Source organism: Camellia sinensis, chromosome 10 (assembly GCF_055761805.1).
Source record: "Camellia sinensis isolate YWXY chromosome 10, ASM5576180v1, whole genome shotgun sequence".
NCBI classification, from domain to species: Eukaryota; Viridiplantae; Streptophyta; class Magnoliopsida; order Ericales; family Theaceae; genus Camellia; species Camellia sinensis.
The window spans coordinates 137,661,271-137,674,678 of NC_138970.1; the positions used below are offsets into that span (position 1 = coordinate 137,661,271).

Consider the following 13,408-nt stretch of genomic DNA (forward strand, 5'->3'; position numbering starts at 1 on the left):
TAACTAATTAATCAACGTCTGTCCTGTCCAAAAGCAGATGAAAAATACCATGTCCGCATGACAAGGCAGCTTAATTAGCCAATATTACGTACTTTTTAGATTGACCCCTTAAAGATTTTAAATTTAGCATTTAACCCTCAAAATATAAAAAATTATCTTTTTTTTTTTCTTCCAGAAATTGAAAGAAAATTCTAACCCCAATTAACAATCCCGTTAGAGTTTTGTTTTCTTGAATTATATGTTGTTTACTTTTATTTTAATATAATCACTTTATAATTTTTATATAAACAAATTCAATTAGCTATAAAATGCTTTATTTGGTATGACAATACATGGAAGAGAAATACTTTAAAATTTAAATTTATAGTTTTAACCTTTTCATAAACTTTGGATCATATCCCTAGAGTACCAAGATAATGATAAAACAAGAGGGAAATTATATTGATCTCTCTTAATATTTGAAAAAAATACAATAAGCATTACAGTTTTTATATATTTACATTGAGCTCTTTTAAGGTTTTAATTCACATAACAATTAACTTGATTTTTGAGCTCTCTTAAAATTTTTAATTCACATAACATTTAATTTCAGTTTTGTTAGTAATTCTTTAGTTATATGAATAAAAAAAATAATATTGTCATTTCTTTTATACTAAAAACATATCATTTTCTTTGTTTATCTTTGTATTTTCACGTCATCTGCGTTAGATCCAACCCATTTAACATTACTAAAAAAATAGTGTAATTATATCAAAATTATAAAATTTATTATATTTTCTCTAAATTTTAAAGAAAATATAATTTAACCTAAAACAAAAGGCCAAACAACTCCATAACTTCTTTTTGTATTGCATTTTTCCAATTTCATTGTCATTTCCTTATATTTTTGATGGAGTCTTGGTATAATTTTTTCTTTTGAATGCAAACAAATTAGAGTATCGACTCACATTAAAAAAAAGTCACAAACACCATTTGTTTTACAAAATAACATATTATTATAAAAAAATATTCCAACTCTTACATGATATTTCTCATTGGTTAATTATAAGTCTTCTTATTGAGTTAAAATTTGTCCAAGATATCTTCGTTGAAGCTATATATTGCTACAATAACAGACGTTTGAATTCATTTTATACTATATAAATCTTACAACTAAATAAGAAAATAACATAATTTTATATTTTTTAACTCATAATTAAAAAAAATAAAAAAATCATAACGAAATACCACATAAGTCATAACCAAAATATTGTTATAACTAAAGAAAAAAATTGATCATAATTAAATAAAAAAAATTACATAATTAAGAGGTGCATACGATACACTACTTTTAAGAAGTGTGTATAGTAGAATTTTCCTCATTTTCTGTTCTCTTTCCCCTTATTGTTTAATTTTCTCTTCCTTGTACTTTTACATCTTGTGAGACCCTTTTATAACTATATAGACTGTTAATTGGCAGCAAAATTTCCCTTCAATTACGAGTGTAAGGAAAACTTCTACATTTAAGGAGTAAAGTAATAAAAGTAAAATATTTAAGGGCAAATTTAGAAAATATAATATTTGTGTTTGGGCCAAGTAGGTTAACACATGTTGCCAATTAGTGCCATATTTTGCTATTATGACATTTTTTTGGGTCTAAAATCCTAATTAAACATATGATGCATTTTATTTATTTATTTTTATAAATGTGCGTATTATAAAGGTTTCATAACAATGTTAGATGATGTATTGCACTACTCAACTTGAATTAGGATCCTCTCCTTACTCTCTTTCTCCTTATCTTTTTACTTGTAATGGTGGAGATGTATTCTAAGATGATCTAATGGTCCAGATCTAACTTGTTTAATATCTTCATTTTTTAAAATAATCAAATCTGGACCATTGAATTATCTTAGAATGCATTTCTACCGCTGCAAGTAGGAAAATAAAGAAAGGAAGGAAGGAGAGAATCTAGACTCACTCAAATCATCATATACCATACTTTTTTAAAAGCACAAGAAGAAAAGATTAAGAGAACGTAATATAGGGTGGGTATGAAAGGAATGTGAAATTTACTAGCAAGAAAAGCTTATTATAAAAGAAAATATAAATTATACTTTTAATCTCTATAATTTGATCAAAAATTTATTCTTGTCGTTAATGTTTTAAATTAAAAAAATTGGTTCTTACACTTCAAGTTTAATTTTAATTTAGTTCCTTTATTCAAGTTAAAAATTAAAATTGATAATTTTGAAACTATTGATACTTTTATGAGATGTACATATAAAAAAAATTGTGTTTGGGCCAAGTAGGTTGCCATGTTTCTCTAATGTGATATTTTTGGTTCAATTTTGGTACAAATGTTGTTATAGGTTGAAAATGAAAAGAATTATATACTCAGGGTTAAAATGAAAAAAAAATTAAACTTGGAAGGCCAAAGTAGAAAATACTAATAACTCAAGGACAAAAATGTAAAAACTTGCCATCAAGTTGGCCAATGTTAAACACTGCGAAACCGAATGGATTAAAAAAGAATAAATAATTAAACAGAGAGAGAGACAGGGTCTACTATAGAGAATCAGAAAATCATAAAGAATAGATATAAAACCCTAGAGAGAGAGAGAGAGAGAGAGAGAAGCAGCAAGAAGAAGAAAGATAAAGTTAGAGAGAAAGTGCATGTATATTATTAAAATTAATTTAATAGTAGTTTTGTGGGAATGAAAATGAAAGCATTGCCGGGAGGGGTGGGAAAGGAGGTGGAGAAGAGTGAAATGGTGGAGTTGGGTTTGGTGAAGATTCAGAAGAAGATGATGAACAAGAACAAGAGCTTTGAGCTGTTTATGGAGATGCGAGCCTTCGATTCCAACAGAAAAGGAACCTTCTCTCTACTTCTCCTTTTCCTCCTTTTCATCCTCATCCTCTTCGTCATCTGATTCTCTCTCTCTCTCTCTCTCTCTCTCTCTGTGTGTGTGTGTTAGATTTCACTTTCTATAATCATATATATATATATGATCGTTTGTTTTTTTTTTCCTTTTTTACTTGTTGATCTAAAAGGGTTTTTCTGTGATCCTTTTGGATTTCAATTTGACTGAATCGAACAGTTCTTTGTTGTTCTTGTTTTTTTTTTAGATTGAACTGTTTGATTTAGAGAATCATATCTGAAATTTTATCTGATTCGTGGTTCTCTTCTTGTTGCTAAGTTCTGGATCTTGTTTGTCTAATGCTTGCATCGATCTTGGGATCTAATCTTGTTGATTCCGGGATTGGTTAGTTGGGTTTAGGGTTTCAGAAATCTCACGCTGTTTCAATTGCTGTGATAGGTCGATCCAAGAAAAGGTTTTTTTTTTTTAAAAAAAAGGGGGAAAAAAAAATATTGGGTCATTGTTGTTATTTTGATTCATTGTGTTTGTGTCATCATATTAATACAATTAGGTTTTGGTGTAAATATAATCCATTTTCTGTGAATTAAATGGTAACCATGCGTTCCCTCCTTTGAAATATTTGTGATTCCAGGAGGAATTTAATTCCTTTTATTGTCCTTTCCCAAAAATAGCAAAAAAAAAAAAAAAAAATAAAAAAAAAATCAGGGCTTCAATTTACTAGTAATCGAAAAACCCACCTTTTTTTTTGTCTTGTTGGGTTGCATAATTTTGGCTTCTGTTAATCGGGGTTGTTTTTGATACCAACGAATCAGATAAATTCAGTCTAGTTGTAGATTTAGCTATTTTTAACTTCAGACTAGGAGGAGAAGAGTGATACAGTTTTTGTCTTGAAGGAGGAGTAGGTGGGGGGTACTTGTTGGGTCATTGCTTTCTATGGGAATACCTGATAGTCTACTACTAGATTTGATAGAGAAGGTTGGATCTTGGATTTATTGGGGAACAAGCGATTTAATTTCTTTGTCCAGTGAATTTGAGATGAACAATACCAAAATTTGTTGCGACTCCTGTGAGTCTGAATTGGGCTTCACAGACAATTGCCTGAAGTACCATTGCCAAAGCTGTGATAGAATGTTATGTGCAAATTGTGCATGGGGCTATGGTTCTTTGGGTGTTGTTTCGGGCGATACAGAAAGCACTGTGGATGCTGGGGTTGATATTAAGTCTTGCAAATTTTGTTCCGAGATTAGTTTTAGGAATGAAGGGGGCAAAAAGTATAGTGGTAAGATCTATCCTTCAGAGTCTCCCCGACAAAGTCCTGAACCTGCATCACCTTGTTTCAGTAGTGAAAATTTGGATGGTTATTCCCCCCATTCTTTGACCAGAAGCAGTGTTACTTCATTTACTGGTCATCCATCTCCAGTTGCTGTTCGTTGCACTCCAAGCAGGTATGGAAGTAGATTGCATTGAGTAGAAGTTTCTGATTTTTACATTTTTATGCCAACATACCTACATAGGAGTGTTCAAGAACCTGCAATTATGAAATTTAATAATTCACTCTGCATACATGTGAATTGGATTCTGTTTCTTGTTAATTTTTTGATATTTTGGTGGGAGTATATGTAAATGCAATTCAAGATTAAAGGAGTAACCTCATTTCTTGCTGTTTACAATGATTGTGAGAAAATTATATCACGTTGACCAAATGATGCCTTCCAACTATAATAGGAGCTTTTTATTTTTCCTCGTCTTGGACAAAACTTGTTTCTCATTGCGTGCATGTCAATAATGTGATCATGAATGTAGGAGTGATGATGAAGAGGCAGAGGATTCTACAAGGACCTTTTTCAGCCCATCAAGTGAATACTGTAACGACACTTCGGATTTAGACTCAAGTAGCGTTAGTGCTAGACATGAGCTTTGCAGTTTTAAGTCAGTTGGATCAAGTCCTTCTGATAGTCCATCTGCAATTCGTGTTACTTCCAATAGAGTTAGGCATTCTGTACTGGAGCGAGGAGGAACCCTGAGATCTCAGAATATTGGTCCGTTTGATCAAGACTCCATGGCTGTTTTAAGAAGGCCAGAGAGAGGGACTGAGGATCCAGAAAATACTGATGTTTGTGCTGATGATTTGTCTATATTTCGGGATCAATGCCAGAAGTTGCAAAAGCCATTGGATTTTGAAAATAATAGTCTAATATGGTTTCCTCCGCCACCTGAAGGCGAAGATGACGAGTCAGATTCCAATTTCTTTGGATATGACGATGACGACGATGAGATTGGAGATTCAGGTGTGGTGTTTTCATCCAGCAGTAGCCTTCCTAGCATGTTCCCGGCAAAGGAGAAACAGAATCAAGGACACAAGGAACCTCTGAGAGCTGTGGTAAAGGGGCATTTTAGGGCTCTTGTGTCGCAGCTGTTACAAGGGGAGGGTATCAAATTGGCCAAAGAAAACAGTACAGAGGACTGGCTTGACATTGTTACCACTATAGCATGGCAAGCTGCAAATTTTGTCAGACCAGATACTAGCAGAGGAGGCAGCATGGATCCTGTTGATTATGTAAAGGTTAAGTGTATAGCATCAGGCAGTCCTAGTGAGAGGTAAGTTTGTTTTCTTTTTTCTTTGTTTAGTTAATTGTTTTTAGAGTTTCTATGCTCTACCTATTTTCTTTAGTTGTATCTGTCAAGTGTATATCATGAATCTTTAAATTTGTTATTTGTTGGGCATGCAGCACACTTGTTAAAGGAGTAGTTTGTACAAAGAATATTAAGCACAAGCGCATGACTTCCCAATACAAAAAACCTAGATTACTTATTTTAGGAGGAGCGCTCGAGTACCAAAGAGTTCCTAATCAGCTATCTTCTTTTAATACATTACTGCAACAGGTTTTTGTCTGAATTGTTTGTTTACTCATCATTGTAGTGATTTGTAGCAATTTGAAAAGGAATTTGAACTATGTTTTTTAAACAGGAAATTGATCATCTGAAGGTGATTGTGTCAAAGATAGAGGCACACCGTCCAAATGTGCTGCTTGTAGAAAAAAGTGTATCTTCATATGCCCAAGAGTATCTGTTAGAAAAGGAAATCTCTTTAGTGTTGAATGTGAAAAGGCCATTATTGGAACGCATAGCCAGGTGCACTGGTGCTCTTATAGCTCCATCAATTGACAATATTTCTACAACACGGGTGGGACGCTGTGAACTCTTCCGGCTGGAAAGAGTGTCCGAAGAACTTGAGAAAGCCAACCAATTCAATAAGAAGCCCTCAAAAACCTTGATGTTTTTTGAAGGTTGTCCCCGGCGTTTAGGTTGCACGGTAATATTTCTTACATCAATTTGTTATTAATTTCGATTGCATTTGAAACTTGATTTTTTATTTTTTGAACTTATATATTTTTAAAAAAGGTTCTATATAAGATTGTTTTCTTGCATATGATGTAATTAAAACATGGCTGTTGTGTATGGTGAATTCTTTGATTTTTTCTGGCACTTTCCTTTAATATGGGGTGTATCTGCACATTTTATTTATTCGGAGCCGTTGTAGACATAGATGAGGATGTTGTTTACTTTTTTATCGATAAAGCTGTCATTTTCGCTGTAACTTGATAATAGGGCTAAAATTATAGAAAAATTATGTAGAATTTTCTCTGGATCTTTTCGGATAAAAGTTATTCCACTTTTGTTTTTGGAGTTGATGCCTTTGAATCTTTTTTTTGGAGATTCAGTTAATACTCATTCCGATGTCATTCACTATTGTATTGGACATGTGTATATTATGTCATTAAGGACTTTGCTGCCAAGCTAATTAAAAGATTTTATCTAAAGGATTCTTAAGGAGAGATCTTGAGGCTTTAAGTGTCATGAATTTGGCTCATGCTATGTTACCTGAAGTGTGGATTGTTGAACGGGATGGGAACATGAACGCAATACACCATATTCTCTAAATTGTGGTACGAATAGGGGTAGACTTGTATATTTTACATATAGAGTTGAAGGTACTCGTAATCTAGAGTATTTTTTTTAAAATAACATTTAGGCATCCAATAAAAATATAGGTGGTTTTTTTTTTCTCCCTCCAAATTAATCATGTAGCAACATATTTATATGAGCATTATTTTCGACGTTTTGTCATGTCAAAACTTCACTCACTTTAGGATTATTTTTTTGTCATGTAGCAACATATGTTTGGGGAATATTTTTAATTTTGAGCAAGTGTGCTTTTGTGAAATGTTTGCATGGATTAACCTGCCTATAGAAACTATGTTATATTTGTTTTATCATAGTTGGTGATTGTTGAGCTGATGAAGGTGCCAAAAAATGCTAACTAATGTTCTTATTTTTCATTTAATGTGCTTCTTGTACTTATAGTATCACTACCTTTTTTTTTTTTTTTCTTTTCTTTTTCTTCCAACTCCCCCCCCAAACGGTCCCCTTGTAGGCTACTATGTGACAACCCTGCAACCCTGTCCCCATATTGTGCTTATGTGGTATAGCTTATAGCCTAAATATTTCACCTTGAAAGCATCGATGTTGTCTACTTTTTTGTCCTCTTCTAAATGTGCAAACCACAACATATGAGCAGTAGCAATACATCAGGTTAGGTTCACACCCAAACTGCTCCTTCCGATCACATTTGGGACCAAAGTTGCGTAATGGGTTTTTATTTTTTTAACTTGTATTGGAAATTAGTGGTATTTTCAACAATTATTTTTGAGCACTCAACATCTAGCCCATAACAACCCCAGTCTGTCGTCTAAAGAAGAGATCAATAAATGAGGATGAACCGATCTTGTCTAGGGATGGCAAAAAACCGTGACCCCAGTGGGATGGGTATGGTTTTTTTATTTTTTTTAATAAGGTAGGGGTGAGGTTTGGGTGTGGAAATGGAGAACCTGATTGGGGTTGGGGCAGTGGTGGGAACAGTAACCCCGACCTGATTATATGTACTACTGCAAAAATACCCCTAGCTTTTTTATTTATTATCATCAATGCTTGATCATATGAACATGGTGTTGAGGTCTCGCACATATATTTCTTCTATTCTCTTTGCTTTATTTGCATTTGTATTTGGTTATGATTATCTGTGAAAATAATTCTTGTTCGGATTCCTTTATATCAGTTCTTTCTATTAATAAGTAGTTTCCGATAAAAAAGTTGTTACCATTGGATTATGAAAAGAGGCTATTTATAAAGCTAGTTGATTGTGAATTTGGAGTTAAAAGTTTCTTCATCAGTAGTACAAATTATACCCTTGGACCTAAAAAATAGCAGTTTTTGACCTGAAATTTGTTTAAAGTTCTATTGATCTTTTCTACAACATATTTTGTGGATATCTTGTAGGTGTGTAAGCTTCTAGTTAGCATTGTTTTGCTTTTCGCGTAATTGCTAAAATAAGCCTGTCTATTTGTGAAACATAATCTATGATGTTCTTATTGTCTGTGTCTGAGGAACACTTATCTCACTTATCCCTTACTTGTGACTTTTTGTAGGTACTGCTGAAGGGCTCATGTCGTGAAGAACTGAAGAAGGTCAAGGATGTTGTTCATTATGCAGTTTTTGCAGCGTATCATTTATCCCTGGAGACTTCCTTCCTTGCTGACGAGGGTGCTAGTCTTCCTAAAATTACGATCAAGCCTTCAATTTCCGTACCTGAGAGGACAACTGTTGATAATGCCATTCCAGTTATCCCTAATTCTGTTTCTTCTGTTAATTACCAAGCTTTTACTGATGACCAAGATATTATTGATAGATCTGCTGGTCCCAATTTTGATTTTGGAGCGAGGGAATTTTCATCTAAGCATCTAAATCCTAATCATGATTTTGTTTCTACCTCAATGGAGTGTAGAGTTGGATATGCATCTTTTGTTGTACGTGACGATAATTTAGCATCTAATGAGCCTTTGGATGATATGAAGGTCCCCACTGTGTTTCCTTCTGAGATTGGAAACCATACCCAGCAGGAATTGTTGGAAACCACAGGTCAAGAGGAGAGACAACAGAAGGAATTTTTTGAACTGAAAGGGCCTGATAGGAGTGATGGAAATGAAGCCTCAAGTGAATATTATTCAGCAACAGATGGTCACCAGAGCATATTGGTATCCTTTTCGAGCCGTTGTGTGCTAAATGAAACTGTATGTGAACGCTCTCGACTCATTCGCATCAAGTTCTACGGTTGTTTTGATAAGCCACTTGGGAGGTATCTTCGAGATGACCTGTTTGATCAGGTAACAGATTCAGGTTTCATTGTTCTATTTTTTGTGATGTCTGTTTATAAACTGGAGTTACACGAATGAATTATTTGCTCTATATGTTGCCAGACATCTAGCTGCCGATCTTGTAAAGAGCCAACTGAAGCCCATGTCTTATGCTATACTCACCAGCAGGGAAACCTTAACATAAACGTTAAACGCCTTCCCTCAGTGAAGCTACCTGGGGAGCGTGATGGAAAGATATGGATGTGGCACCGATGCCTCAAGTGTGCACAGATTGATGGAGTTCCTCCAGCAACTCGTAGAGTGTTCATGTCAGATGCTGCTTGGGGACTTTCCTTTGGGAAGTTCTTGGAACTTAGTTTTTCAAACCATGCTACTGCTAATCGTGTTGCAAGCTGTGGTCATTCTCTGCAAAAGGACTGCCTTCGTTACTATGGGTACATTATATATAGTTTCTATTTTTATTTTTATTTTTTAAATTTTAAATCAGAATCAGCTTCCTTTTACCATTGTTATGTGTTCTAATGGTGATCATTGAGATTTTCTCTGATCGTGGAGTGTGATGTCGATGGTGTTTGAAAATTTTCTTTTTGCTTCAACAGGTTTGGGGGTATGGTTGCATTTTTCCGTTATTCCCCTATTGATATTCTTTCTGTTCGTTTGCCCCCATCTGTACTTGAGTTCAATCGCCATGATCAACAGGAGTGGATAAGAAAAGAGGCGGCTGAGGTGCTATATGAATCTAAGTTTGCAATTTTCCCAATTTATCTGAACGGATGCTAAATATTGATTTGTTTTTATAATATTTGCATGTTTCAAATGAATAATTATGTGATGACCCTTTGTCTTTTCTTTCTTCTCAGCTTCTGTGTAAAACAGAAGCCTTGTATGCAGAGTTAGGTACTGTACTTCACAGCATTGAACACAAAAGTATTCCCTTGGAACATGAAAAGTCTGCAAATGTGAGTGAATTACACATACTTGACCACATCATGGAGTTAAAGGATCTGCTTAAACAAGAGTGTAGTGATTACAAGGTGAGTATCACTGGTAATTGTATGAACAGAGTTCTTGGTTCATATGAATGCTTAATTTGGTTTTGGTATATATATAGTTATTTGAATTTTAACCTTTCTTGGAAGCAGGGCTTCCACCTCTCTTTACTTATCTCTTCTCGGTTCTCATGAGCAGGATTTGCTTCAACCAGCTGGTGAAGAGACTTCACTGTTGGATCAGGCGTCAGTAGATATTCTTGAGCTTAATCGCCTGAGACGTAACCTTGTAATCGGTTCACATGTTTGGGATCGTCGGCTCTATTCCTTGGATTCCCTTCTTAAAACATGGAGTTTTAGTCCCAAGGCTACACAGGATGCTATGTCACATACTGAGCTGAAAGAGTTGAGAAGTGATTCACGTTCTAAGGATATCAGTCTTGACCGTGGTTATGAAGAAAATGTTTCCGAGTCTACAAACTTACAAGAGTTGTCCAAGAATTGTACTGAGTCAGAGCAGAAGGATGATCCTAACGTATTGCCTTATGAGCCTAGTGTTCCTGAAAACACCATGTCATCCTCATGCCAGCATTACAGACAAGGGGAACCACAATCTGATGGACAAATTATGATTGGTACGACATCTTTAGATAGTGGCCGCTTGCCTGCATCCAATCTGTCGGAGAAAATAGATTCTGCATGGACTGGCACGGTTCAACTTCCATCGAAAGCTCAGTTTCTTACTACCGAACAGACAGATGGCCCTCAGGTTGGTTCTGTCAAGAACATAAATCAAACAGATAATCCAACTTTTCAAAGGCTAGCAGCGTCACCGGTAAGAGTTTATTCTTTTGATTCCGCACTGAGACTTCGAGAAAGGATTAGAAAAGGATTACCTCCCTCTTCATTGCATTTGTCAACACTTCGATCTTTCCATGCTTCTGGAGAGTACAGGAGTATGGTTAGAGATCCAGTTTCTAATGTACAGAGGACTCACTCTCAATTTTCGCCACGGGAGGCTCATAAATTAAATCTCTTACTGAATTCCACACCCTCATTTATCTCTTCCGTATCCCTTGTGCCCGAAGGGGCTCATTTGCTGCTTCCACAAACTGGCCAAAATAATTTAGTCATCGCTGTTTATGACAATGAACCCACTAGTGTAATATCCTATGTTCTCAGTTCCAAGGAATATGAGGACTGGATTGCTGATAAGCCGAATAGGCATGAAGGAAATTCTTCAGCTTCTACATTTTCCAAGTGGCAGTCTTTTGGATCTCTGGATTTGGATTACATCCACTATGGAAGTTATGGATCTGAAGATGCTTCATTGACAATTGGTTCCCTTTTTACGGATTCGAAGAATTCTCCTCATCTTCGGATTTCTTTTGAAGATGATTCTTTAATTGCTGGGGGAAAAGTTAAGTTTTCCATCACTTGTTATTTTGCGAAGCAGTTTAATGCTCTTAGAAAGAAATGCTGCCCCGGTGAAGTGGATTTTGTACGTTCCTTGAGCCGCTGCAAGAGATGGAGTGCACAAGGGGGAAAGAGCAACGTGTACTTTGCGAAGTCTTTGGATGAAAGATTCATTATAAAACAAGTCCAGAAGACTGAGTTGGAATCTTTCGAGGAATTTGCACCCCAGTACTTCAAGTATTTGACAGATTCTCTCAGCTCAGGAAGTCCAACATGCCTTGCTAAAGTTCTTGGTATTTATCAGGTTAGTTCCTCATTGACAAATTCTTTTGCTTTGGTGATTTTTGGTTCGGTTCTTGTGATATACTAAACTGTAATCTGAATGGCAGGTAACTGTCAAACACTTGAAAGGTGGCAAAGAAACAAAAATGGATCTGATAGTGATGGAAAACCTCTTTTTCAAAAGAAGTATCTCAAGGGTCTATGATCTTAAGGGCTCTTCACGAGCTCGTTACAATGAAGATACAACAGGGACAAACAAAGTATTGTTGGATATGAATCTTATAGAAACACTGCGTACAAAACCCATATTCCTTGGGAGCAAGGCAAAGAGAAGCCTCGAACGGGCTGTTTGGAATGATACTTCTTTTCTAGCGGTAAGTTGTTTTGACAGCACATCATCATTTTAGGTTTTAAGATGCTTGACATAAATTTGAAGCCTGGTTGAAATCTGAAAAAACTTTCCAAACTTTTGTTGGCTGTAATACGAGTCTCATACATGACTGTTACCCTTCTCATAGGTTTTTGTAGTAGTGCCTCTCGTTGGCTTTCTAGTTTTGCTATGCAATTTGATCCTCCAATATTTAGGTGGAGAATCCTTTTTCCTTCATGAAACCTTTTGTTTTTTTTGAAGTTCATTTTACTGTCTGATATTAATAATTTTTGCATTGATAAACTACATTTGTATGTATTGGGCTATCATAATTCTGATGGGAATGAATCTTTCATTTTTAGACTGAACAAACAGTGATCACTTTATTTATATCAATTCGAACACTTAAGAATTCTTAAAACTATAGGATGGTGGCAATATAGTACCTGAGGGTAGGTTCGACTTCTGCATGAAAGTCACCCATTTTCAAAAGCTGATAAACAACATTGATTTGGATTTTTTTGATAATCAACATTGATTGATTTGTTTGTTGTCCAGTTTGTTGACGTGATGGATTATTCATTGCTGGTGGGGGTGGATGATGAGAGCAAAGAGCTGGTTCTAGGGATCATTGATTTCATGAGACAATATACGTGGGACAAACATTTGGAGACATGGGTAAAGGCATCTGGCATACTTGGAGGTCCAAAGAACGCTTCCCCGACCATTATCTCTCCCAAACAATACAAGAAAAGATTCCGAAAAGCAATGACAACCTATTTTCTTACTGTGTCTGATCAATGGTCATCGTGAAGTGCATAAACTACTACATTCTTTCTGATTTTCAAGCATCTGGTGGCGAATAAAGAGGAGCAATATTTTCATTGCTGAGAAATGAAGGGGGAAAACCCTCGGAGCAATTGGTTCATTTTGTTCTTTCTGGGCAGAATTAGCCCAGCGAAGAGGTTTTCTTTTATGTAAAATGAGGGAACATAAGTTTTCTTGGGGAAATTCTTTTGTACTTTTGTGTACATGTGCAAACAACAGTTTCCTTGAAGAAAAGTTCATTAACATGACTTGTGCAGAGCATTTTCTGAATAGTATTTTATTATTAGGAAATCGGGTCAATTGGGTAACTTGCAAAAATGGATATGAACTTAATATTACCCTCACTCTTTGACTTGGCTATTTTTAGAGCTTATTTTTTTTGTTTGGTTGTCAAATTTTTTTTTAAAAAAAAAAAATGAAAAAAAATAGAAAATCCAAATTAATTTCAAA

At 35.1% G+C, this 13,408-nt stretch overlaps 1 protein-coding gene across 1 annotated transcript; it reads left to right on the top strand.

The window, feature by feature from the left end:
* The first annotated feature begins 2,527 nt into the window (after window positions 1-2,527).
* LOC114299489 (putative 1-phosphatidylinositol-3-phosphate 5-kinase FAB1C) lies at window positions 2,528-13,206 on the top strand. The gene is made up of 11 exons (XM_028244255.2): window positions 2,528-4,306; window positions 4,665-5,459; window positions 5,591-5,744; window positions 5,830-6,174; window positions 8,348-9,082; window positions 9,176-9,507; window positions 9,673-9,799; window positions 9,934-10,107; window positions 10,262-11,782; window positions 11,868-12,134; window positions 12,689-13,206. The coding sequence occupies exons 1-11, from the start codon at window positions 3,795-3,797 to the stop codon at window positions 12,941-12,943; spliced, it is 5,217 nt and encodes a 1,738-aa protein (XP_028100056.2). The 5' UTR covers window positions 2,528-3,794; the 3' UTR covers window positions 12,944-13,206.
* The last annotated feature ends 202 nt before the right edge of the window (window positions 13,207-13,408 follow it).

Excerpts from the sequence above, each read along its gene's own strand:
- LOC114299489 (XM_028244255.2), top strand. The coding sequence starts at position 3,795 with ATGGGAATACCTGATAGTCTACTACTAGATTTGATAGAGAAGGTTGGA. Across the intron at positions 4,307-4,664 it reads GTTCGTTGCACTCCAAGCAG|GAGTGATGATGAAGAGGCAG; the intron begins GTATGGAAGTAG and ends TCATGAATGTAG. Across the intron at positions 9,083-9,175 it reads GAGATGACCTGTTTGATCAG|ACATCTAGCTGCCGATCTTG; the intron begins GTAACAGATTCA and ends ATATGTTGCCAG.